Source organism: Benincasa hispida, chromosome 3 (assembly GCF_009727055.1).
Source record: "Benincasa hispida cultivar B227 chromosome 3, ASM972705v1, whole genome shotgun sequence".
Lineage (NCBI taxonomy): Eukaryota > Viridiplantae > Streptophyta > Magnoliopsida > Cucurbitales > Cucurbitaceae > Benincasa > Benincasa hispida.
In genome coordinates, this window is record NC_052351.1 from 50,564,427 (window position 1) to 50,592,088 (window position 27,662).

Sequence of the window (27,662 nt, forward strand, 5' to 3'; positions counted from 1 at the left end):
TATATTTAATTTCAAATATTAATTTGAACTAATCTTTTTATTAAGTAGTTAATAATTAATAATTGTGATTACATTCTCAAACTTTCAATTGAAAAAATTGGGTCCTTAAACCTCAACAGGTTAAAATTAAACTCGTAAACTTACAATAGTTGTAGAACTTGGAGACTCAAATGATAAAATTTGAACCCTCAAATTTATATCATTGTTACAATTTTTACAATCATGTAAATTGAGGGTTTGATTTTTACAATTAAAAGTTTGAGAAAATAATTGCAATTACTATCATACTGTGACTTTTGCAATATACCTTTTAAATGACTTAAATTATAAAAAATTTAAGTTTTATATTTTGATTTGGATTTATCATCCTCTTAATTTTAAATCGATACTCTTTTATTAATTACAAAAAGAAATTATTTTGATTTGATTATATTTTTAATTTCAAACTTTAATCAACCTTTTTTTTAATTTCATGATAATCTTTAAAAAAAAAAAAAAAAACTTTTTGACTATGATTGAAATGATTTCCCTCTCCATTTTAAAATTTAATCTAAATTTATAAGGGCCCAACATCATTTCGGGCTCAGGGCCCAAACCCAAACCAACAATCATTACTCTACAACAACCACCCTCGAACCCAACGGCTATTTCAATAATATAATTAAAAAAGGTTAAAAAAACGGCTGATTCAAAATATAGCCGTTACCCATTCAAACATAACGACTATTTTTTTTTCCCTTTCTGCGACTAGTTTTAAACTAAGCTTCTGCCTTTCCCAAATCTCACAACCCCTGAGAAAATCACTCACAAAAACTTCCTTTTTCTCTCTCAAACTCAACAAAATCTGAAACTTTCCTTCTTTTTTTTTTTCTTTTTTTTTCCAAATTTCTTCCCAATTAAAAAGGGAAAAAAAATGAACGACTTGATGACCAAATCGTTCACCAGCTATGTGGATCTGAAGAAGGCAGCCATGAAGGATCTCGACCTTGAATCCGGTTTAGAAATGCCATCGTCCATCACCAACGACAACGGCGACATGGGTCTCTTTCTGGAAGAGGCTGAGAAGGTGAAAACGGAAATGGGTTCAATTAGAGAGATTTTAGTTAAACTCCAACAAGCTAACGAAGAGACCAAATCTGCTCACAAACCCGAAATCCTCAAATCGCTTCGTAATACGATCAATGCCGACATCATCACCGTCCTGAAAAAGGCCCGATCGATCCGATCCCAGCTCGAGGAAATGGACCGCGCAAATGCTGCCAAGAAACGTCTCTCCGGCAGCAAAGAGGGCACTGCAATTTACCGGTAAGTTTATCGTCACAAATTATAAATTTAGTCGTGGAAGTATTCAGATGGGATACGTTAAATTGAATTATGTCTCAGGACGAGAATTGCGGTGACGAACGGGCTGAGGAAGAAGCTAAAGGAATTGATGATGGAGTTTCAGAGTTTGAGGCAGAGGATGATGACGGAGTACAAGGAAACGGTGGGGAGACGGTACTTCACGGTGACCGGGGAGCATCCGGAGGAGGAAGTGATCGAGAAGATAATATCAAATGGTGGGGAGGAGTTTTTGGGGAAGGCGATAAAGGAGCACGGGCGGGGGAAGGTGGCGGAGACAGTGGTGGAGATACAGGACCGGCACGGGGCGGCGAAGGAGATAGAGAAGAGCTTGTTAGAGCTACACCAAGTGTTTTTGGATATGGCAGTGATGGTTGAAGCACAAGGGGAAAAAATGGATGATATTGAACATCATGTGATGAATGCTTCACAATATGTTAGGGATGGGACTAAGGATTTGAAGACAGCAAAAGATTTGCAAAGGAATAGTAGAAAGTATATGTGTGTTGGGATTTTGCTTTTGCTTCTCATTATTTTGGTTGTTGTTATTCCTATTGCTGTTAGTTTTGGAAGTTCTTGAAATCTTATGGTGTTTTTTTAATAGGATTTTATGAGATGGGGATGTGTTCTTGGCATCCCCAATTATAATATGTGTGTGTGTATTAAGAGAATGTGGGGAATTGTAATGCAAATTCTATTCATTTCTTTTTCATTCTAATACTAATTTTCAATACGAGGTGCAATTTCTAATAAAAATCAACCTACATAAGTCAATTCGAATCAATTGGACCCTTTTCACCACCAACCTACATAAGTCATTTGAATCCGGTTTATTTTTAGGTAAGTAAACACTAGAAACTGACTTTCTTATATATATATATATAATAACTAGATCAATACAAATAAATAAATAGTGCAATTAACTTAACCCCAATTTTATCCCAAAAAATAGTTTAAACCAATTGACTTTCTACACCACCTATAACTCGTAAGTCATTTGAGTCCTAGTTATTTTTTAGTCAAACAAACACTAGAGACTAGATCGAATAAAAACTAGAGACTAACTTTGACCAAAAAGAGAGAGAAAATCAATTTGAATCAATCGACCCTCTTCACCACTTAACATAAGTGTTTTGAATCCGGTTCATTTTTAGGTCAAATACTAGATACTAACTTTCTCAAGATATTACTAGATCAATGAAAATAAATAATATATTTAGACTACCCTCAATTTTACCAGAAAAAAAAAAAAAAAAAAAAAAAGGATTATAGTTCATAAATCCTTTGAGAGTCCCATTGATTTTTAAGTCAAACACACTAGAGAGTAGATTGAATCAACGAATACTCTATTAGTTTGAATCGAATCCATTGAAATATTATTAAAAATATTTGAATTCCAAAATTGATTTCACATTCAAAAATTATTTATTTATTCGTAAAAAAGTGGGGAAATTAAGCTAGAATATTTTTGTGCCACCAATTCTCATTCATTAGCTTAAAAATTTCAAATTCTTCCAAAGTTAATTCAACAACTTCAATCGCAAACCAAAGACTCCCATTCACGCGAAAATACCATACCCTAACAAATTCTCCGTTCTTCAGCGCGTCACTGTTACGCGCCACCGCATAATACCACCCTCCGGCAAGCGCGTACGACCACACCTCCTTACTTTTCCTCCGCCGCTTTCTCAGTACCAAAGAACACACCGTTTCGCCGTCCGGCTCTATCACGGCCACCGCCAGAATCCCGCCGGCTTCCAATTTCTTCATTTCCTCCTCCATCAAGAACGGTTCCTTTATCTTCTTCCCTGAAATCGACAGTCGATCTTTTCTCTCGTTCAAATCCGCGTTCCGTAATCGCTTCTCCAACAAAATTCGCGGACAATTCAAGTTTGGATCTACGATTAGTTTCATGAATCGCCTGGGGAAATTCGAAGGAAGCTTCCGGAAGATTCTTCTCGCTATTTCATCATCTGCGCTCGATTCAGAGGATTCTTGTTCTCCTACGATTACAGCGGCGGAGGTGGAGGAGGATGCCGATTTCGTCGATTCTTTCTTGTAAACGACCTTTTGCTTTCCGATCTCGATTCCTTTAGTTCTTCGTGTTGCTTCTTGATTGATTTCGGTGTTGACGATCTTCATTTTCTCCTTCGCAGATTTCTTTCCTCTTCCTCTTCCTCTTCCTTCCGCCGCCGTTTCTTCTCGGCTTACGGTGATGATGTCCACTTCTCCTTTTGATTCAATTATATCGCCGCCTTCGACACTTATTTCTCTGTTTTGGGACTCTTTGGATGAAGGTGCTGCATTGTCGTCGCCGGTTATTTCGCCGGTGGCAGTGGGAACATCCATTGCAGAGAAATTTTAGCGAGAATTTTCAGTGTTTGATTGTTGAACTGAGAGAGGAGCTTTGCATTTGATTTATAGAGAGAAGAGAGTGAAACTGATTTGTTAACTAATAAACTAACCAACCAACCGAATGAAAAATAAAATGTATGTTAAAAAAATATCAATTTATACCTTTAATTTTGGTATTTTATCAACTAAAATTTCATGCGTAATTATTTAGATTTCAACCATAAACTTCAATCACTTTAAATATGTATTACTTTCACACATATATGGAACTTACAAAAAAATATTAAATTGTAAAAAATGTATTTCCATTTTGTATTTTGTGTTAAAAATAATCACGAACTTTTATGGGTTTCAAAAATATCGTTAATCGTTAAAAAATACACTTATCATTAGTTTGAGATGAAAATCGTTTTTTTTAAATACCCTTGAATTTCAAAAGTTTCCAAAATATCCATAGATTTTTTTTAAAAAAATCATGATTGGTATATGAATAGAAACCGTCTCGTTATAAAATAACTATATATTTACACAAAAAAAATAAATTAAAAATGTGTTCCTACTATTAGTATGATAAGTGTGTTTGAAGTCTTCCTAAGTAATTTTCTTGATATTTTCTTTATTCTTTTTATTCTTATTTATTTATTTAGTTCATGTACTTTAATTGAATTTTGTCATTTTATTTATTATTTATTTTTAGATAAAAATATCAAACAATTAAAAAAAATAGTGTAAAAGGGTATTGAATAAGAGGGGAGAAAATAGATAGAAAACAGAAAAGTAAGATGGTATTAACATCTCCTATTCATATAATATAAGGGTATTTTGACCTTTTTTTTTTTTTTAGTTTAGGGGTATTTTTGAAACTTTAGTGGTATTTTTAACCCAAAAATAATAAGAACTTTCATCAAAAGCTAACGATAAAAGTATTTTTTAAAAAAACTTATTTTGAAAATTTAAAGATATTTTTGAAGTCTTTGAAAGTTCAAGAGTGTTTTTGACCCAAAGTACAAAATTTGGAAGTATCCTTCTATAATTTAACCTTAAAACATGTGAAAAGTCAAATTAATGCCAGTAGTTTTACTACTTTGGCAAGCTTTCTTGGATAAGAGTAATTTTATTTATGAGTTTCTTAGCTCGTTTTTAAATGAAATCAAATGAAAATAGTCAAGAATCACTAACAAATAATCTAAAATGTTATTTTTAAATATAGAAAATTACTAAAAAAAATTTTAAATAGCAACATGTCACTGAAAACATTTTCAAATATCAAAACTACTAAATTGATACAAAAAAGTTTTAAATGATACAATCTTAAAATGTTTAGTATAAACCATTTTCAAAAAAAGGAAAAAAGAAAAAAAAATTGAGTATAAATTGATATTTGTTTAAAATACAAGCGGTAGGATGGAGGAATCGAAATTTTGAACTTGTGATTGATAATATAAATTTTATGTCAGTTAAGCTATACTACGTGTTGGCCCTATAAAAACAATTAATACTAGTAGTAACCACGAAGTATGTAGTTCGAATATCTCTTTATCCTAATAAACTACTTTTTAAACAATTTGTAATTTAACATTTTTCTCTTCGAAAAATGATTTATTTTGCTAAGGGATTTGAAATTAATAAGAAATATATTTTTCTTAGTATCGGTTTTCAAGGTATATTTTCTATTTATTATCTCCACATTTAATATTCATATAACAATATCTACGATCCAAATAAAATATGTGCCTTAATGGATTTGAGCTAATATATAATAGACTTTTGACTAACAATTTATTACGTGAACTATAATTTGGAACGATTTAATCTAATATATTTACGAATTTAAAACAATTTAAAAATGTAATTTGTAATTTTCAATAATTTGTTCACTTGTATTTAAAATAGTATAACAAATTTAATCAATGGCATGAAAAATCCTTCAGAATCAACTACTATGTTGTTTTCTAATATATTCAATTATCGAATTTGGTTGTGTACCCATCTTTCTTTTAATTTTGTAAGAAGAAAATACTTGATAAGAACCTATAAAGTAATTAGAGCAATAAGTTCGTTACTATAGTCCGTTATTATCATTGTATATGAATTATAATAATCGAATAAAGGTTGCTATTATAATAGTGGATTGTAATAGTTTATGTTTTTTTTACAACATAAGTTTAGGGTATTGAAAGGAATAAGTATGTATATGTCAACTATTGTTTGTGTTACAACTCATAGTTGTTGGGATTGATGTCCTAAATCTCGTGGGTCCTGTAGTATGTAATTGTACTGTACAAATAGTCAATTTATTTAATAAAATCTGAAGCATTTTATTAGACATTTAGTAACACTAACTCACAAAACCAATAAACAAATATCCAATGTTATCTTGTGTAACTTAAGCATGTATGTGGAGATATACAGGTGGATCGTGTTTAAATAATAACCTGGACAGTCTGTAGTAGATGGATGAGACTAGATACCTTACCCTAGCGACACTATGAATACGGGCCCATTTTATAAATGTTACAACTGTTGTAAAGTACTACAATGATCTTATCATGATAATTCATGTGGTGACATGTGAATGGGGTGTTTTATACAAGAGAGGTTGTATAAAATCAGACCACATAATGAATAGTCTCACTATATAACACCATTGATAAAATATAATTACATTTCACCAGGATGACAATAGGTGACATAGCCTGAATCCTAAATGAGTGGTGAAATCCTGCCTATGAAGACGGTCATTTGATTGCATGGGTGAGAGTGACTAGTTCACCGACTCAACAAGCCTACCATTTTGGGGATTCGTTTGATTTTGAGCTGAGAACACAACTACACGAGAAATAATTCACTCATTCTCTACCGTCAGGGTAAGTAGATAAATTCTTCCTTAAGGACTGATTATGGGGCTTGAAAAATGTGGCGCCTGATAGAGTAAACGTGCATAAAGTGGAAGCTAACAGAATCATTAAGTACTCCAATTACACTTAATTTGAGTATAAAGCATGCTAAAAATAGTTTTTTCACAAAATAGGGTTTCTAAAATATATACGGTAGATTCCCTCTTGATTTTTTCATAAATTTCCACGAATTTGATCTTCAGATCTCTAGTAGACCATCAAGAGAAGCTTATATATTATTCTCAGCCTTTGGATTGATTGATGGAAACTCTAAATTGAGATGGATTAAGGTAGAAAAATGAGAGGTTTGATAGCAATACAGTTTTGCTGAAAGCTTTTCAAAATTCAGATTGCATGACCTTCAAAATCCTAAATAATGGAGTATTTAACAAGTTCTAACATGCAAGCACGGATACATTCAGTTAATTGACACCTCAATTAGTACTAAGTGAGTAAGCATGGTGTTAAATTTGTGGAGAAATCCACTAATTAGTTGGAAAACTTGGATAAACCCACTAACACAATTTTAATTTTAATTTAATTCAATTTTCCAACTTAATTAAATTAAATTTCCTAAATTGAAATTGATTTAATTTAAATAATTAATTAAACAAATATAATTAATTATTCAATTAATAATTTAATATCAAATATTAAATTAGTAAACACCTAATTTAAACATGAGTCCTATTCATGTAAATTATATTTAAATAAATATTTAAATATTTTAAACTCTCCAATTTACGTTTATTTTCAATAAAATCAAACGTTTAATTATATTGAATATAATTATCCAAACCCTAAATTGAATTTGAACCTTTCAAATTCCAAATCCTAATTTTGAATTTGAACACTACAAATTCGCTTAATTTTCTAATCCAATGTTTAACCTTTTACGAGTTAGTAAAGGGACCTTATGAACATATAGGTCATGAGCTCTAACGATTTGAGATTAATTGGCTAAATTCTTTAAACTGAATTAATCAATAATCATTAACCATCGAGACACACCCCTATAGCTCGATGGTTGCGCTCTCCTCACTGTAGATATATTTCTGTCAACTTGATTTAACCATAATCAGCAAGTCGAGTCGTTCATATTTATTGCTATGTCAAAAATGTCATTTTATCCCTATAAACACATCTTGCTCCTTAAGCTCCCACTGATCCTCCATTGAATAATTGGTTTATAATCGTAACAGTGACGCGTTGGAGAGAGAATAATTTATTAGGATTTGGTATTTTCGTGCGAATAGGAGTCTTTGGTTTGTGATTAAGCTAAGAGAGAATTTGAAATTTGAAGCAAATGTCTAAGAAACTTAAGAATAACTACCTCGATAGAATTTTCTGAACAGAGACTAGTGGTCGAAGATTTGTTTTTCAGGGATATTGTGGTAATTTTGTAGGGTTTTTTTAGAGGGAGTATTAATATTTGTTATAATGACAGAAAGAAAAAAAAAAAAGCTTATGTTTATCAACAAATAGACCTTCGTAAATCAATTGATGTATGCTCGTTTTGCCTATTTACATTTCTTAAAGCATTTTAAGCTCAAGACAAACATATCAGTGTATTTGTGTTTGTTTTAATGAGGAAAAAAACGATGTTTGTTTCGTACTTTAAATGATTTTAGAAATATAAAATTACCATAAAGGACATTTATTAAACAAAATGAAAGAATGACTTCAATTTTACATTTAGGTTAAAGACGTGTGACGGCTATGGAATGAGGGGTGGCCTGTTTAAAACTCAAAAGTGCTTTTTGCTATAATTTGGATTCGGGCAAAATAACTTAATTATTAGTGGTTAATCATACTTGAAAAGTTAATCCACGAGTAAATAGATATGCACCTGTAATCTCTCTCCTCTCCCATAATATACTTATGGATTTTGTAATATATGAGTTTTTTTTTAAAAAATTATATATTTATTTTGCAAACTCTAAAAATTACAAATTATTGTTATTTAAAAAAATCACAAATGTGTGTAACGTTTTTTTATTTTTTTTATTTTTTTATAATATGATTGCATTTTTATATGTTTTTCTAGGAAAATTTAGTTTTATTTGTATATTTATTCCAACTCTAAACTTTTTATCATGTGTGACATATATTAGTAAATTTCATATATATATATATATATATATAACAATTTAAAGGTCGTTTGGTCCATTGAGTTAAATTAATAAGTTTGGAGTTATAAATTTGTGTTTAGAATGTAGAGTTGTGAGACGAGATTTTTCGATAAATAGGAGAATGGAGAGAAAATATTTAGTACTATACTAGTATAAAAAAAAAAATTCATAGTACCTCTATTCATTGTTTGCCATAAAAACAACATATAAGAATCATGTAGGGTCAAGGAAATAAATGAATAATAAATTAATAAATGTTTTAGTGGTTTAGTATTAGATTTTTGGTTTAAATACTACTTTGGTCCCTATATTTTAGTTTTTGTTCATCTTGGTCCTTATACTTTCAAAATATTCATTTTAATCCCTAACTTTCAATCTTGGTTCATTTAGTCCTGTACTTTCAAAATGTTCAATTTGATTTCTGTACTTTTTAACTTTGGTTCATTTTTGTCATTAAACTTTAAAAATTGATCATTTTGACCCATTAAAAATGAAGTAAAAAAGAAAATGAATTGACCAAAATAGTCACTTTTTGAGTATACAATGACCAAAATGAACCAAAGTTAAAAGTATATGAACTAAAATAAATATTTTGAAAGTATAAAGATCGAGATGAATAAAATATATATATATATATATATTTCAAAATGTGAAAACTTAAAAAATGTTTACTATTAAAGTTGAATTGTTTGTACCAACTCAAAAAGTTGGTGAGTCAAATGGCCATTTAGAAATTAATTTTGTAGTTCTTAAAGTTCTTATACAGAATATGTAATTCAACAAGAAAAAACGACCAAATGAACAAACTTGTATACTACAAAGTTCACACATCCATATTTTTGTTTGGGAGAGTAGAAAAATTAGTGACATATTTGCCCTCTAATATTAAAGGTCATTTTGGTCACAAAGACATCCGTAAGCTTATTGAATTATGCTCGTTTTGTCAATTTTACATTCTTAATAGAACATATCAAAGTATTTTGTATTTTGTACAAATGGTTTGGGCTTTTTTTCCATTAAAGGAAATATTAATACTCCCTCTAAAAAAACTACAAAATTACCACAATACCCTCCAAAAATCTTCAACCACTAGGATTGAGAGGGAGTAACTTTATCATTTTCTTCTCTGTTATCATCCAACTCCAGAAGCATAAAGCAGAGCCGTCCACGGCGGCCGCCGCCGCCGCCGGCAGCACGAAAACTCCATAGCTGCATCAAATCACCTTCCTTCAACTCATTCCTCTCCACCAATCCATTCCACTCCGTTATGAACACATACGCCACTCCCTTCCACGTCTCCCATTTACTCAACGTAATCAAACTCACTGAACAATCCGGCTCAATAATCTCCACCATCCACCAAATATCTCTGTTCAGCTTCTCCTCTTCTTCCACTTCCAGAAAATTCGTTTTGATCTTCCTCTGAGGAATCAACAACCGATTTCGCCGTTCCTCCACATCTCCCTTCCTCAATCGCTTCTGCAGTACCAAATTAGGGCTCGCACTCCGCGATCCTCCCATGAAAATCATCAGATTCTTGTATTCTTCAGGTATGTTTTGGATTAATTCTTGATTTGTTTCGGCTATGTCCGCTAAACCTGCAATTGCTAGGGCTTCTCGATTTCGATCCGTATCGCTATCGCTTTCGCTTTCTGCGACGAATATCAAGTTCTTCCGTGGCGATTCTTCTGGTTGTTCGTCGAATTTGGGAATTGGATCGGCGATTCGTAGGGGGAGTGGGCGTTTTAGTCTTCTTTCTCTTAACAGTTTGTGTCGCTTTGAGCTTATATGGACTTTGGTTCTCTTTCGCTTTATTAGCGGAAGATGATCATCCTCGTCGCTGAGGTTTCGATCGGTGGTTCCTTCTTTTGCAGAGACTGTGGTTTCTTGATCTTTATCGACGTCGCCGGTGGGATTTGTACGGTCGAAATGCATGTTTTCACCGGCGAAACGGAAGAAGAAGAAAACAAGAACGATGGGTTTCTTCTTGAGATTTATTTTTCTGAAGGTATTTTGGGGGCTTTAGAGAGGAGAAGGATTTTAGATTTAAATCTTTTTTTTTTCTTTTTCGAAAATTTAAAATTTATATTTTGGAATTTTTATTCCATATTTTAGATCTTGTTTTGACGCCCATTCCCTTGTAAATTTTGCAAATTTAATTTTACACTTCATTTCATTTAGGATAAGATAGTCAAAAGAATCTATTTTAAATCTTATCATTTGAAAATTTAAAAATGATTTTAAATTAATTACTTTGTTTAAAAATTAAAATATTTGAAATGTATATATTTAAAAATGTATTTTGATGAAAAAAAAAGTTAAATCCATTAATATATGTTTTTATCTATGACGTGCTAATTGAAAATTATAATATAAGTTAAATTAGTGATTTATTTATTAAATTTTGAAATCAGTATTTATTTGGTACATAAATTTTTTTAAATAGTTTTAAGTAGGATATTTATAGATAAGTTTAGAGAAATATTAACTCAATTTTATATTTAATAGATGAATTAATTAATTTTTTTAAATAATTTTGAACTTATTTTAGACATACTAAATATGAAATTGAAAGTTTAGATATGGCGGATATTTTTTTTGACAAATTTACCCTCAACTCGAACTCAAGGAGAGTGTTAACTTTGCAAGAAGGAGAATAAAAAATTGCGGAATCCCATTCTGATTCGTAAAATATGGTAACTCAAATTAATTTTAATTCCAATACTTTCTTAGAAAAGGGGGAAAAAAATTCACTCCTATAGCGTTTCAATTACTTCCCTTCCAAAATCAAATTACAAGCCCTCCATTGACCCGAACGACCTGCCCGTTGACCCATCCACCGGCATCAGTAACCAAAAATCCAACCACTTTCGCCACGTCGTCGGGCTGCCCAAGCCGGCCTAGAGGGCAGGCCTCCGCCATCTTCGCCACCGTCTCCTCTGATTTCCCGGCGTAAAAAAGCTCCGTCGCCACCGGTCCTGGCGCCACGCAGTTAACCGTGATTTCCGTCCCCTTGAGCTCCTTCGCCGCAATTTTCGCCATCGCCTCCACCGCCGCTTTCGACGCCGCATAAGCACCGTATCCCGGCGGCAGAGACCCAACGATCGACGTCGTAAGCAACACAACCCGCCCTCCACCGCCGCGCCTGAGCCGATTCGACGCCTCTTTGCAGACCAAAAACGCGCCTCTGCAATTCACTCGAAACGCCTCATCCCAATCCTCCACGGCGGTTCCGGCCAGACTCGGGTACTTCGAATCAAGAATCCCAGCGGAGTTCACGACGATGTGAATCTCAGATCCAAACTCCTTTTCCGCCGAATCGAACAACCGCTTTACCTGATCTGGATCAGACACGTCGGCCTGGACAACGACGGCTCGCCGGAGCGGCGCCGATGACTGGTTGAGCTCCGATGCGAGCAGATCGGCTTGTGAAGAGTTGGAAGCGTAGTTGATGACGAGGTTTGCGCCGAGGAAGTGGAGGTGGACGGCGATGGCGCGGCCAATGCCACGGGATGCGCCGGTGACGATTGCGGTTCGGCCGTCGAGCGGCAGAGCGGCGGAGACGGCGGCCATGGGTTTAATCGGAAAATGAAAGGGTTGATTTGAGAAGGGTGTTTGAAAATGGCGGTGGGGAATTAGTGTGAGCGAAGAACGAGAACCGCCATTTTAATGGAGGAGGAAGAGGAAAGCAACGTTACAGTAAGTTGAAGATGATGGTGATGCGTCATTGCTTATGTAAAATGTAAATGACCCATGACCACAATTTTAGGGCATTTTTTTTATTTATTATTTTTTTACTCAATAGATTTTTGTTGAGAGATTTTGACAATATTTTGTTTTTCGTTTTCATTTTTTAGTGGGAAAAAAAAAACAGCATACAACCAACTATCAACTACTCCTTCAAACTCTATCATGATGAGGGGGAGAAAACTATCTCGAAAAACATATTTCCAAATAAAATAAATGCTTGAAGAGGATGTCGAAGTACCATAATATGAGTAACCATGTTTTCCTCTCTATAAATATGACAGAAATACATAATATTAACAATGTTTTTTTTTAAATGATGTCATCGATGAAGACTCTAATGTCAATAAAAGAGTATTTCTCCCCATTGAGAAGCTTGAAAATCTCTAAATCGTCTTACTCAACCTCAAGCCGTAGATTGAAACTCGCCCATTATTGCATAACCGATTTTAAATCCTTCATAATGCTTCAACTTGAAGCATACTACCACTCCAACCCTTAGACTCGAACCTACATCCGCCCAAAATCAAATGACTGGAATGGCCCTGAACAATCCACCTCAACTTATCCCTACCTATCTCATCCAATGAAGTTGCATCTACGTTTAAGTTTTTTTTAAGCTTGACAAATGTGATGGGATAATGAAATTAGTCTGTGTAGTTAGTGCTGTGAAAGTACAAGGATTCAAAATAATAATTTTGTTAGAATGCTAAACATAAAATTATTTAACAATGACATGGCCGCTCATTGTTTTGACTCTCGTCGCTTATGTTGGGTGCTAATGATTTTTTTTTTTAAATATACAATTAAACAAATGCTTAGATTAAGTTTGAAAGAACAATTCAAACACTCGACTTTCCGTCAAATATTATAGTGATTTGCTTCCTCCATAATAGTTTTGAAACGTTTATAAAAAGTCAAGTAATATTGCAACTTTGACTATATGTGCATATTTTAAAGAATGGACAAAGTTGAGGTTATATTTCATAATTCATAAATGATAGTTTGTAATATTGGGAATAATACCTTCTTGGTTCCTAAATTTTTGCTCTAGTTTTTATTTGGTCCATACGTTTTAAAATGTTACACATTTAGTCATTAAATTTTGAGTTTTGTTTCAATTTAGTCTTTAAGTTTAAAATGTTACAATTTTATACTTGATATTTTGAGTTTTGTTTCAATTTGGTCTCTAAATTTTAAAATTTTAAATTTCTAACCTCGATTTTTTGTTAAATACCTAATTTCAATTATTGACGTCAAATTTCATTAATTAATTAAAAATAATTATGAAGTGAAATTTTAAATTTAATTTTAGAAGTGATAAAAACAATGAAACTTAATTAATTATATCCTTTGAGCAATTTGTAATTTATTAACATAAATTAACTCCAAAGACGGAAAGTGAGCATTTAGTATAAAATCGAGGTTAAAAGTGTAAATCTTGAAATATATAGACTAAATTGAAGTAAAACTCAAATGTCAATGATAAAATTGTAGTATTTTGAAACCAATAGACTAAATTGAAATCAAACTCAAAACTTAAAAATTAAATATGTAATATTTTAAAACCTCAAGATTAAATAGAAACTAAAACCCAGGACCTGAGGGAAAAAAAAAAAAAACTTTTTCCTATAATATTTAGGCATACGTGAATACGTCGTCGTTCCTACTCATCTCTTTTAGGCATACGTGAATACGTCGTCGTTTTTACTCATCTCTTTTCACAAAATCAGAACCAATCAAACAATGTTTAAAAAATGTCGGCTTTCACAAAAAATCCAAACAAAGAAGAGTGGGCGCGCCAAGCCAAGGGCAAAACGAAACGACTTGGACATTCCTCCGTTCAAGCCCTAGATCACAGAGCTTCACTCAATCTCAACCATGGCGATTGCTCGAACCGGAGTCTACGTCGATGACTATTTGGAATGTACGTTTCATTTTCTCTTCCTCTTTTTCCTCCTTTTTCTTTCGTCTCTAATTTCCTTCTGCTTTTGTTTCAATCTTCGTAGACGCTAGCACATTGCCTGCCGAGCTTCAAAGGCTACTCAATACGATCAGAGAACTCGATGATCGATCACAGTGTAAAGCCCTCGTTTTCTGATTTCCTCACTTGTTATAGATCGTCTGCTCCGATTCGTTGGTCTGAAATTTTCTTTTTGTTATAGCGATGATTGAGCAGACGAGGCAGCAAACGAAATACTGTTTGGGATTGTCGACGCAGAGTTCGAAGAAAGGATATAGTAATAGTAATACCGAGGATGAGGAGTCCGCCTTTGAGAAACTGCGGAAGGATATAGAGGCTAATCAGGATAACGCGTTGAGTTTGTGCACTGAGAAGGTTTTGTTGGCACGACAAGCTGGCGACCTGGTATGGCGACGTTTCTTTCTTCGTTATACCTCTCAATTATCTATGATTTCAGTCTGCCTGGTTCAATTGCTGTTCGTTTCTCCATTTTTACTGCAGACCGCAATTTTCTATATCTTCTATTGATTTCTCATTGTTTATTTCGCCTATCTTATCTATGAGCAATCTCGAGTTGTAAGATTGTCTGTCGAGAAGGTATGGATTTGGGGATGGTGAAATTAGTTTACGTAGAATCATTGTTATTTTTATAACGTCTTATGAGTCTAGGGGGTTGAAATAGTTCACGGGAGATTCCGTTAAAAATGGAATTGTTACCAATGTCCTACAGTTTCCATCCGCTCTTTGAAATGTTGTACTTATTTATTCATCAAGTAGCTTCATGCCATTGGTACTTTAGAATAAATTTTCTAGACTTATCTTACAGGCTTCATGTGCTTTTACTTGTCCAGATAGATAGCCATATTAAACGACTTGATGAGGATTTAAACAACTTTGCCGAAGATCTGAAACAAGGTACTCAAACTTAGAAACTTGGCTATTTCCGGGGAATGCAAGTTATTTTACAATGTAACGTTTGAAGGTTCATTTCTTTGTTATTCGATGAGTTGAAGGTTAGCAAATTATTAATAAACCTCCAAGCCATTTTGGTACTTAAGCAAACAAACCATTAATGTGTTGTTGGATGCTTTAATGAATTGCTTACCTTTTTGGCTTTTCCTTCCATTCAGTTTGTCTGTTTGGATGATGCTTAACCTTTTACTGTTTTTCAGAGGGTAAAATTTCACCAGATGAACCAGCAATTCTTCCGCCATTGCCACTAGTTTCAAAGAATGAAAGGCGCAGACCAATATTCATAACACCTCAATCTAAGAGGCCAGATTACAGGGACCGGGATTGGGATAGGGAGCGTGATCGAGATTTTGAGCTCATGCCTCCTCCGGGAAGCCATAAAAAGGACTTTGCACCTTCACTTGATGTGGATCAGCCCATTGATCCAAATGAACCTACATATTGCATTTGTCATCAGGTTCTGATTTGAGATTCATACATGCCTCTTCTTGAAAATTGAACTTATTTTTTTAGATTATTTATTTGTTTCATTTTTATGGTTATGCCTGCCATATGTTTATTTGGCGTTGTTTCCACACAATAAATTTTTTGTCAGGTATTTTTATATTGGAAGCCCATGTTTAGTTAGTGGGTATATGAGATAGTTAGAGTTGGTTAAAATAAAAGCAGGGCAAGTGGTTATGAATAAAAGAAGAGGGAAGGGAGTGAGGGAGGACAAATATTCTCGTAATGCATCAGAAAATGGTATCCCTCGTGAGAAGCTTTCATCCTTCACCTCTCATTGGTAATCCATATAAAAAAATATTACATTTTGGAAGTTGGAAGCTAAGTCTGATGCTCAAGAATGAAATTCTAGAGAGAGATAATTTTAGGTTTAGTTTACCTTGAGTGGTTCAAGAAATCATGGACGTGAAACGATGGGAACAAAAAGGTCGAAGGAAAAGGAAAAAGTTAGTTTCAAAGATCAATAATAAAAAGGGGAAAACAAAAAGACTATAGGGTGCCAAAGTGAGTTTAGCTCAGTGGTAATGACACGACCTTCTATCCTAGAGGTGGGAGATTCGATCCCTAGAAAGACTATAGGGTTTTCTTCATCTTCATTGTCATCTTCTTACTCCTTTAGCTTTTGTTTGATGGAGCACCAAATTCACTCTACACAACGTGATACTTTTGATGGTGAGCACTGGGCAGTGCTAGGTATGAGTACGGATTAGTTAGTAAGTATATGAGATATAGTTGGCTAGATGAATTGTTATTAGCAAGTGGTTATAATAAAAAGGGAAGTCAGTGAAGGAGGAAAAATATTTAGAATTAGAAGCAGGTACAAAACAGTCTAAATCTTTGTAATTTCTCTAACTGGATCGCTGGTTACTAAGATTTTTACTGGTGCTACAACTACCTGTTTCTGTAGGTGTCATTTGGAGATATGATTGCCTGTGACAATGAAAATGTAAGTCCACCCTCCTTGCTATGTTGTTAATTCTTCACATCTTCCGTTTTTAGTTGTTTGTCTGTCTGCAGTGTTGTTTTTTTTTTTTTATTTGCCCCTCACGATTGTATCTGTAATACCAATGTTTTCTTGTATGGTAAGAGTTAGTTTTGAGGCAGTGCAGTTTCTAGAAATGAATTTGTGGATATTGCCCGTCTTGTGACATCAGAACTCAACAAATATCTCGAAGCATTTGATCCCATATTTTGTGTGTATTATGTGCGTAATGTAGCTGGTCTTTTTTAGTATGTTTGTGCATATGCATGAACCTACACTAATTAAACCAAACTTTTTTTAATAAACATTCATTTTGCGCTTAAAATTTCCTGAATTCCATTGCTTGTGGGTTAGAGAGGATTGTCTCTGGTTTGTGGTTTGATGTACTATAGATAACCTTATCATTGGTATAAAAATTACCCCTGGGTAAGGACTTGTACATGCTGGTTTAAAGCATTTTTGTTTTTGTTTTTTTTAATCTCCTCAGATCGTTGTTGTTTCTTTCAAATGTTTTTAACTTGATCATCTGAATCTATATTAGATAATGAATTTAGGTTCTAGTCTAGAGTTTAGTAGCCATTTGGTTTTGGTTTTCTGTTTTTGAATGTTAAGCCGATAAACACCCCTTTTATCTATTGCTTTATATGTTTTATTGTCTACATTTTATAAGTGTTTTCATCTCAAAATTTGAAAACTAAAAAAGGAGTAGTTTTCATAAACTTATTTTTGTTTTTGGAAATTAGCTAAGAAATCAAATGTTTACATAGAAAATATGTTGTGAGAAAACAAGCAGTCAAGCAGAGTTTTCAAAAATCAAATGGTTACCAAATAGGGTCTAATAGACTTGAAGGTGCACTGTAAATTATGGATTTTCATGATAACCTTTGCCTTTTCTTCTGCTTTTATGCCATTGACAGTGTCAAGGAGGTGAATGGTTTCATTATTCCTGCGTTGGACTAACTCCAGAAACAAGATTTAAAGGAAAGTGGTATTGTCCAACCTGCAGAGTTGTACCACAATGTCAATAATGAAAAATACACTGCCAAATATTTGAAGCCTGTTGGGGGATATTCAAATGGTACGCGTTGTTTTCCTCTCATTTCAACATTTATCTGAAACCAAAATTGGCTTGTTATTATATCGTATTATATCTTGTAACATCCATAGTGTATTAGCAAACCTGAACATAGGTTAATTAGTTGAGTATTGGTAAGGTATATACTCTCTTGATCAAGAGATCAAAAGTTCAAATTTTCCTACCTCACAAGTTGTATAGTGTAGTGGCAATGAATTCTTTTTATTTGGAAGTAATCATTTAGCTTGAGTCATCATACTTTGCCCTTTTTCCTTTTTGACATCGAGTCATCTACTTTTTTTTTTTTTTTCATTCATTTTGACATTTCTCTGAAATTGAAATTGACTTGTAACTATATTGTGTAATCGTGGTAGTGTAGTAGCCAACCTGAACATAGGTCAACTAGTTGAGTGTAACGTATATTTTTTATCGAACAAAAGATTAGAGATTTGAATTTCTCCCTCACACGTTAATGTCAAAAAAGCCAACGGTAAGTAGTGGCAGCGAATTCTTTTTATTTGGAAGCAATCATTTAGCTTGAGTCATCATACTTTGCCCTTTTTTTTCTTTTTCCTTTTTGTATTTTTGGGATGTGTTTCAATTTGGAACCGTTTAAAACTACAGATAAAGTACCACGATATTGGTTACAATGGGAAAAAAGTGTGTGGGTTGGTTACTTTAGGTCCTTTATACTTTTTTCTTCATCATTTTTATTAAAGCTTGTTATGTTTAGTAACAAAAATCTATTGTGTAATTTGTGATTGTGGTGAATTTTATGTTAGTGACATCTTTGTGATGATGTGGGGGTTAGAAGTATATTTTTAATCCTTTATACTTTTCCTTTTATCTTCTTTAAGAAATTTTATTTTTGGCTTTATATTTAGTAGTAAAAATCTAACGTCAGATTAAAATAGTAAAAAAGTTTTTAAACACTTCAAAAGTTAATCCAAACAAGCTTTTTATGAGAATGTGGTGAATTTTATTTTGCGACGATCATTTTAAGTGATTTGGGATTTGAGTCTTCAATTATTTAAATTATGCTAATTTGAGCCTCGCTTAACATATAAGGTGTTACCATTGCAAAGGTTGATAGTTTGATATTCTATTTTTTCAATAATAATAATAATCTCTATATTCTATCTGTAGTAACAACGCTTTCTTCCCTATTTCTGCTTCTAGAGACAGCAACAATGACAATGAGTGGAGTTCTCTTCCTCCTTCAACAATGCATATTAGTTGGTGACAATAATCATAGTTTTTTTTAGATGCCAAATGAATCATGTGCAAATGAAAAAAGTACAAAAGTGAATAAGAACGAGAGTAAGAGGGAGAAAGTGAGTTATATAATGAGAAAAATGAGAGCAAGAGCGAGAAACTGGAGAACGAAAAAAACAGTCCATGAAAAGGCTTGGTGACATGGTCAATTTTTATTTCTTTTCAAAGTTTTTAGGTCATTTATACAAAATTCCAACCTTTCACTATATCTGAAATAAATTTATAATTTGATTTTAAAAAACGTAATTAACTATCGAGTTTAATGTTAATGGAATGCAAATTGTTCACTAATTGACAAATCATATGGATTTATTATTAGTTATCAATATTCAGATACTTATAATATAGTATAGGTCAGATGATTTTATTGATTTATTATTTAATTAAATAATAGTAGATTAGGATATTGCTAATCAACAGAGCATTGAAGATTTTGAAATTTGTAATATTTCAAATCCTTTGAATGGCGCCAATAATGGTACTCACCTAATAACACCAACTTTGGAGGGAACAAGCTACTGAATCAAAATTACTTAATTACCCCTCTCTCTCTCACACTATTAGTGAAATTATATTTTCAAATTACCAACAACCATGTTCTTCTTTGTTACTTATCAAAAAAAAAAAAAAAAAAAAAAAAAACTTTGTTCATATTTTAATAAATTGGATTTTAAGTAGTTTTTCTTTTTCTAAACTAGTGAATCTTATAGATTTAATTGATAAAACATGTATATCACTTTATTTTTATTTTAAAAATACTTGAATCCATTCAGAAAAATGCTCATAAGTGGATTTGCAAGAGAAAGAGATTGAAAAAAAAAAAAAACTTGAAACAAATAAAACTCTATGCCATCAAATAGAGCACAGAATGCTAATATCAAAAGATCGATTGAATCCAATTTGGAATGTCTAATACTATTAAGACCAGTAGTAGCATCGAATCACAAAAATATCCTCTCCCTCCCTATCTACTTCTTCAAGAATACGATATTTTCCTAACTAGAAATCAATTTAAAAAGATGAAAAATCAACTAGCTGAAGGTATTAAAATTACCTCCCCGAGCATAAGTTAAGTTAAGATGAAACCTTAACTTTATGGGCTAAATTAATTCACTAACTAAATAAAAATTAAAAAAAAGGGAGAAAAGGAAAGAGCAAAATTAGAGGATATTCATGAGGAAAAAAAGATTATGAATTTGTTCTCATTTGGAAGGGCCATTATGGTCCATTAACAAAAGTTTGAGAGAGGGACCCACAAGAAGAAGAAGAAGGGATAGCGGTGGAATTTCAAGAAAAGATTTTGAATTCATAGTAATAGAGCGCTTTGCAAAACAAAACCCCCCAGAAAAGGAAAAATCCCTCAAATCAAAACCCAAAATCAGACAGCACCAAATCCATAAATTCAAATCCCTCAAAATCCCTAATCCTTCTCTCTCTTTCATTCTTCTTCTTCTTCTTCTTCTTTCCATTTCTGCTCAGACATACATCCATCTACGCCATGAAAGCAATCTCAGAAACTCAAAGGTATTCATTCTTTTTCTCCTCTTCCTTTGATTTTCTGCCCTTTCTCAGATACCCTTTTGCTTAGAAACCAAAATCCACTTCATTTTTTTGCTTCCATTTTCGGTTTCTTCAACTCTTTTGTACAGATTTAGTATTGGGGTTTTGTTTCTTTGATTTTCTAGATACCCTTTTGCTCAGAAACCAAAACCCACTTCATTTTTGGCTTCTATTTTCTGTTTCATCAACCCTTTTAGACAGATTTAGTATTGGGGTGGTTTTGTTTCTTTGAGGTGCCCATCAGCTGTTTGTTTAAATTCTTGAGAGAAACTGTATGGTAGTTTTAAATTTTTAATCTGAACCGTTTTGTTTCTTTTTTTGTTTTGATTTCTTTCAGGTCTTTTATGACAAAAAATTTGAGTCCAATGCTTCGGCGGGAATTTGCTAATCTTGACAAAGATGCAGATAGTCGTAGATCTGCCATGAAGGCATTGAGAACTTATGTGAAGGAACTAGACTCCAAGGCTATCCCTGTTTTTCTGGCTCAAGTTTCTGAGAACAAAGAAACTGGTGCTTTGAATGGGGAATGTACCATTTCTCTTTATGAAGTTTTAGCTCGTGTTCATGGCGTCAATATTGTACCGCAGATCGATCGGATTATGACTTCTATTATCAAGACTTTGGCTTCAAGTGCTGGCTCTTTCCCTCTTCAACAAGCTTGTTCTAAAGTTGTTCCCGCGATAGCGAGATATGGGATTGATCCCACCACTCCTGATGATAAGAAGAAGCATGTGATTTACTCTCTTTGTAATCCGCTTTCTGAATCTTTGTTGGGTTCTCAAGAGAGCCTAACTGCTGGTGCTGCCCTCTGCTTGAAGGCTTTGGTGGATTCGGATAACTGGCGGTTCGCTTCTGATGAGATAGTTAACAAGGTTTGTCAGAACGTTGCTGGAGCTTTGGAGGAGAAATCTACACAAACCAATTCACATATGGGCCTTGTTATGACACTAGCTAAGCGAAATCCTCGGATTGTTGAACCGTATGCTAGATTGTTGCTACAGGCCGGGTTGCGAATATTGAAGTGTGGGCTTGTGGAGAAGAATTCTCAGAAAAGATTGTCTGCTATTCAAATGATTAATTTCTTGATGAGATGTCTAGATCCTTGGAGTATATTTTCGGAGCTTCAGTCTATAATTGAGGAGATGGAGAATTGTCAGTCTGATCAAATGCCTTATGTCAAAGGTGCAGCTTTTGAAACTTTGCAAACAGCTAAGAAAATATTAGCTGATAAAGGGTCGAAAATGGACAAATCGCCAAGCTCGGTGACGGGATCAAACTTCATTGATCGCACGAGAAGAAGTCCATGGAGGAATGGTGGAAGCCGAACTCCCTCATCTGAGTCTCCAGAATCCCAGACCCTCGATTCGTTCTTCGATTATGGCTCACTTGTAGGATCCCCCTTTTCATCAAGACAAGCTTCTCGTAACTCAGGATTTGACCGAAGGAGTGTGAATCGTAAACTTTGGAGTTATGAGAATGGTGGGGTTGATATATCACTCAAGGATGGCTTGTCTTTGTTCTCAGACATCACTCGTGGAACCGACGTTTCCGACACCATGTCCGTGCACTCTGGAAGTCACAAACTTGGCCATAATGGTGAAGAATATGCAGATGATTTTTCAGGGTTTTTTCAAATGAGTCCTCCTAGACGCAGACTTTCTAGAAGCACTACAACTAGTCCCCTTGTAAGTTCCCTGAGCAAACTGTCCATATATGCCAGTTTTCTCCGTATTCTTGTACATTTAAACCATATGGCTAAATCTCTTGGGGTTGTCCTTAAAGAATGGAGTTAGTTTCTGTTCATATTAATTCCTTTACTTCCACAATAGTAAAGTTTGGACACAAATTCTGGTTTAGTTCTTTCTTTAATGTTCATTGGCTTATACCAATCTTTCCTATCTTATGTACCTCAGCGGAGTCGTGGTTACATAAACGTTGAAGATATGATCTTCAAGACTCCTAGGAAGCTCGTTCAATCCCTTCAGGATCTAAACGAGGCAAACTCCGAGTATGGTAGCAAAAGTAGCAGGCGCAGGCATAGGAGTTTGTCATCAGGCAATTTGGAGTGGAGTCCTCCAAGATCATTTCTCAATCAAAAGTTCCCAGATGATCAGAAACCCAGCAAAGAAGATGGAGGCGGCTTAGACAATGATAAGAGTGAACAATCACAAGGTAGTTCCGAATCGATCTCTTCAAGTGATGGTGTCCCTACTCATGGTGATGTCGAAGCCATACCTGTGGCAGTGGCATGTCAAAGTAAAATCAAACCTCAATATTCTGGCATGGAGATGGCATATAAGAAGACTGCTTTGAAATTGGTCTGTGGCTTCTCATTTTTGCTTTTCACAATATTCACTTCATTGCTATGGATTGATGATCACGATCAAGGTTCCTATCTTGTACCAACATAATGTTCTTGTGCTTCACCCGAAATAGGTTTAAACTGTTTGTTGTAAGTTTTGTTGAGTTCAAATGTTGTTTGTCAAGTAGCAAGAAGGCATATAGAAAAGTTAGAAGCAAAAGAAAACCTGTCAGATTAGATGGATTTGGAAAATGACTCAATGTAAGCATTTCAGTGTGATCAGTCAATGAAGTTCCTGACTTCAATAGGCATCTTTTTACGTTCACTAATTATGGAATGTGCTTTCTTTCTAGAGTTGATGTTGTAACATTAGTTTGCTTAGAGTACATAACTCAACCTCAAAGTTTTTTCTTTTTCTTTTTTTTTTTTTTGNTATTTTAGTCTCTTGTTCATCTTTCTCACATTTGTTTTGATCTTATACTTTAAAATGCCATCGTTTTAATCCTTGTTTTCAAACTTTTAGCACATATTTTATACTCGATGAAAATTATTTAATACAAATTTATGGCTACATTTCAATAATTTTTGTGAAATAAAATTGGACCAAAATAGAGGACTAGAATAGATTCATAAATGTAGAAAACTAAGAAGAATGAAAAAGTATAGAGATCAAAATTCTCTTGAAATTATAGGTATTAAAATATAATTTAAACAATTTGAAAAAAGAAACAAATTTGCAATTTGGGATAAGAAAGTTGTGTACAAGGTACACGAGTTTCAAAAACCAAAACAACGTCCACGATTTCCCCCTACCCCTTCCAAAATTTCTATGGAACTCGTGGATAACGTGCACAATATTCCATTTTCAATTTTTGTGGTGTTAGGTCATGTGATTCGCGTAGATGTAGTACACGATTTACCTCTAAATCGCGTTTCATAACCTATTTGTGAATAGGATACACAATTTATCTAGCTTGTGTACACATCCACGAGTTACCAACCCTGTTTTTGGAAATAGTTTCATGTTAACCCTTTTTTTTAATTAATTATTTATTAAAAAAAATCCTTTGTGGTCATCCTTGGAACTTTTTACATTGAAGGGAATGGACAAGAGGGTGATACAAGGACTAGAGATTTGGGTTGTATAAATACTGAGACCCTCTCCATACTTGTTGAGGCTCCAAGACTATTGGTTTAAGCATGGCTGATTGACCAAGGCATATATAAGAATATTCTCCATAGTACACATGATTTGATCCAGGACTGAAGATGTAAACTTCATCAAATCCATCTCTCCCCACCACCACAGAGTTTCTCCTTCCCTATATCATGTCAAAACATAAATAAGATTAACCTCAATAATTGGTGCTAAATCTCCTCCTATCCAACTGAAAAAAATTGACTGGGACAGAATCAGAATAATGTATATGGGTTGGTTACTGTAGTTTTAGTTTTGTTTACTTGGGTCTCTATACTTTCAAAATATCAATTTGGTCTCTATACCTTCACCTTTGTTCATTTTAGTTTGTATTTTAAAGTGCTCATCTTCGTTCTTGAATTTTTAAAAAGTGACCATTTTTCTCCCTTCATTTTTTCAGTTTTATTTCATTTTTAAGGGACTAAAATGGACACTTACTAAAAGCTCAATAACCAAAATGAACTAAAGTCGAAAATAAAATGACCAAAATGAATATTTTGAAAATACAGGGACCAAAGTGGACCAATTTTTCAAAGAATATGGACCAAAGTGAATATTTTGAACGCTCAAGGACCAGAAGGAATCAAAGTGTTGTACATGGACCAAAGTAGTATTTAAATCTTTTTTTCCTTTTGTTAAAACATTCAAAATGTTCATTTATGGTCCCTTCTTAAAAGTAATCATTTTAGTTCTCAAACTTCCAAAATATCAATTTTTGTTTTTCAACTTTTAAACAAAGCTAAAATATCCTTTTTGTCTCCGTACTTTCGACAAATTTTAATGGTTAAATTACATTTTAGTAAGAAATTAGAAACTAAGAAGGAAGAGACCTATAAGTTCAAAAACCAAAACGAACATTTTAAAAGTTCAGTAACCAAAATGAAAACAATCTCGAAAGTTTGGGAACCAAACCTCATAGATTATACCAGAAGAAGAAATGTTTCTTACCCTGTCTATGATTGTGAAGTATCTGGGAGCATTGGTGTAGATCCTACTCATCTGTTCCATCAATTGCTTGTAGTTATCTGTCTCTTCACCCTCAATCTCCTCTTCACTGTCTCTTTGGTTGCTTTTGCCCCAACCAGAAAGAATCCCTTCGAATGTTTGAGTCAAACCTGAGCTGCTTCCCTGGCCATAACAATCTGGAGGAATAATGGCAGAACTTGATGAAAATGGTGGCATGCTGTGGAAATCTGAACCTTCCAATCCAATAGCAAAAGTTGCCTCAGGAGTACTCACAGTCATATGACTCAAAACACAGCCTTTCAATTCAAGAGATGTTTCTTTATTATTGGACACTGTTAGCTCTGATGTTAACATATCTTCCCCAAGTGTAACTGTGTATTTCAACTCTACCTTGCCCTCTGCAACCCTGCTTATCAGCTCCATCTGCATGCTAAGTGAAAAATGTTAAAAAGGGCGGTTTGGAATGACTTTTTAAGTGTTTAAAAATAAAAGAGAAATATGTCCTTTTGGTCCCTCTTAAGTTTTGAGAATAGTTTCTATAGTCGATCCTAAGTTTTAAAATGATACATTTTTACCAGTTCAGTTTTCATTTGGTCACTAAATTTCGAAATGCTACATTTTTACTCTTAAATGTTGAGTTTTGTTTCCATCTGGTTCTAAGGTTTCAAGAATTACACTTTTACTCTTGCTTATTCACTAAAAACTCATTTGTGATAGTTGTGTTGATGTCTACTAATTAATATAACAAATTTAAATTACTTTTCACCAATTTTTCACAACTATAAAATTTCACATCATATTTATTTTAAATTAGTTAACTGAAAGTTAACCCAAATAATAAAAAGAAAGCATTAGTGAAAACTTGAGGATAAAAGTGTACGATAATTGGCTAAATGACAACTAAGCTCAAAACCCAAGCATTTTGGAACCAATGGACCAAATGAAAAGTAGACTCAAAACCAGGATCAAAAGAATATATTCTTTTCCAAAACCAAACTACTTTATGTGCATAAAAAACCATTTTAAACATGTCCTAAATCCCATTTTAGTTCCTGAACTTCGATTTAGATCGATGAAATTTTAAAATGACTATCATGTTGCTCCACTTAGTATTTGTTTCGACAAACTTATGTATGACTTCAATATATGCATATATGATATATGTGACAATTAATACTCATGGTTGAAAGACATCATTTTCTTGATCAGATCAAACCTCAACTTTCAAGGTTGTATTTATGTCTAATAGGTTTCATAAAATAAGTTTATAACTACGTTACATTAATGTTTATACAGCAAACTAAGGATTAGATAAACACAACAATCTTAAAAGTTAACGTACTCATACTTCAATCGTTTGGAAAATTCATGAAACAAACTCATACTTCAATCGTTTGAAGTGAGAAAATTGAGCAGACATTTCGAACTTTAAAATCAAAGATCAAGTAAACTCAAGAGTTCAAAACAAAGAACAATCAGACCGAAAGTGAGATGAGATTTAGATCAATCAGAACATTTTTCAATGCATAAAAACAATTATACTCGATCAAACCTGAATCGATTCGCGAGGATTTCCTGTAACATTATGAAGAGCCCAAGAAACATCCTCCAGTCGATTACTCCCACAGTCCAGGGCTAGGGCTACGCCTCCTTGAACAACAACGTCGCCATTTTTGTCCTCAGATACCGAAGAATGAAGCAGCTCGAGCGATCCTCCATGCCACATCGGAGATTTGTAGGAAGTAATTAATCCGCTCGGGAACATAAGAATCGCAGAACCTCCATTTTCCAATCGCAATTTTGCAACGCATTCATCGCCGATTCCTTCGAATGTTACTCCATGTCCTTGGCCGTTGAATTCTTCTTCCAAATAATCGACATTGATCGGTTGATACGGAACTGAAGCCACTCCGGGAAGTCGGAATCCTCTTCCTCCGCTGCGGCGGCTTCCTGTGGATTGATGAAGGCAATGACAGACAAATCGGCGGCGAAGCGTCCACGGACGCGCGTAGGGAATGCCTGTGGGCGGATAGAGAAGCTTTGGAGCTACGCTCATGGCGGTCGGACGCCGGCGGCGGCGGCTCTCTCTGACTACGCGATGAAGTGGAAGTGGATAAAGTGAAAAATTGAATGGATTGGTCCTCGTCTTGGCTTTCAATTTGGTAATATAATTTCCATTTATCTATTTTATATGATTTTTCAGATATTAAATCATAAATTATGAGATATTTTAACTTCCAAAAAGTTACTAGATTTTATGAAGTGAAAGATATTTTATTTGCTAAGCTAACGAATTATGTTTGGATTTGTCACATATTACAATTTGTAAGATAAGAGTGTAAATAATTTAGTTTGAATAAAGCCAATGTGCTCAACTGATTAATATATTAGTG

The 27,662-nt window shown here is 33.7% G+C and overlaps 6 protein-coding genes across 6 annotated transcripts; 3 read left to right on the forward strand and 3 right to left on the reverse strand.

Annotated features, from left to right (window-relative positions):
- Positions 1-774: 774 nt before the first annotated feature.
- On the forward strand, positions 775-2,053 carry LOC120072968 (syntaxin-related protein KNOLLE). Its single transcript, XM_039025507.1, has 2 exons — positions 775-1,305; positions 1,384-2,053. The coding sequence occupies exons 1-2, from the start codon at positions 914-916 to the stop codon at positions 1,919-1,921; spliced, it is 930 nt and encodes a 309-aa protein (XP_038881435.1). The 5' UTR covers positions 775-913; the 3' UTR covers positions 1,922-2,053.
- Positions 2,054-9,585: 7,532 nt separating this feature from the next.
- On the reverse strand, positions 9,586-11,019 carry LOC120074198 (B3 domain-containing protein At1g05920-like). The gene has a single exon (XM_039027249.1). The coding sequence runs from the start codon at positions 10,658-10,660 to the stop codon at positions 9,815-9,817; it is 846 nt and encodes a 281-aa protein (XP_038883177.1). The 5' UTR covers positions 10,661-11,019; the 3' UTR covers positions 9,586-9,814.
- A 363-nt stretch (positions 11,020-11,382) lies between these two features.
- LOC120074199 (NADPH-dependent aldehyde reductase-like protein, chloroplastic) lies at positions 11,383-12,467 on the reverse strand. Its single transcript, XM_039027250.1, has one exon. It carries the CDS (start codon positions 12,296-12,298, stop codon positions 11,513-11,515), a length of 786 nt encoding a protein of 261 aa, XP_038883178.1. The 5' UTR covers positions 12,299-12,467; the 3' UTR covers positions 11,383-11,512.
- A 1,756-nt stretch (positions 12,468-14,223) lies between these two features.
- On the forward strand, positions 14,224-18,221 carry LOC120074728 (PHD finger protein ING2). Its single transcript, XM_039027949.1, has 7 exons — positions 14,224-14,399; positions 14,482-14,553; positions 14,638-14,840; positions 15,287-15,350; positions 15,608-15,864; positions 16,819-16,857; positions 17,811-18,221. Exons 1-7 carry the CDS (start codon positions 14,354-14,356, stop codon positions 17,919-17,921), a joined length of 792 nt encoding a protein of 263 aa, XP_038883877.1. The 5' UTR covers positions 14,224-14,353; the 3' UTR covers positions 17,922-18,221.
- Positions 18,222-20,341: 2,120 nt separating this feature from the next.
- LOC120074388 (protein SINE1) lies at positions 20,342-23,516 on the forward strand. Its single transcript, XM_039027492.1, has 3 exons — positions 20,342-20,767; positions 21,141-22,488; positions 22,717-23,516. The coding sequence occupies exons 1-3, from the start codon at positions 20,742-20,744 to the stop codon at positions 23,212-23,214; spliced, it is 1,872 nt and encodes a 623-aa protein (XP_038883420.1). The 5' UTR covers positions 20,342-20,741; the 3' UTR covers positions 23,215-23,516.
- A 604-nt stretch (positions 23,517-24,120) lies between these two features.
- Positions 24,121-27,431, reverse strand: LOC120074389 (protein NDH-DEPENDENT CYCLIC ELECTRON FLOW 5). The gene is made up of 3 exons (XM_039027493.1): positions 26,822-27,431; positions 25,252-25,692; positions 24,121-24,427 (listed from the first exon to the last, which is right to left on the reverse strand). The coding sequence occupies exons 1-3, from the start codon at positions 27,323-27,325 to the stop codon at positions 24,233-24,235; spliced, it is 1,140 nt and encodes a 379-aa protein (XP_038883421.1). The 5' UTR covers positions 27,326-27,431; the 3' UTR covers positions 24,121-24,232.
- Positions 27,432-27,662: the final 231 nt, after the last annotated feature.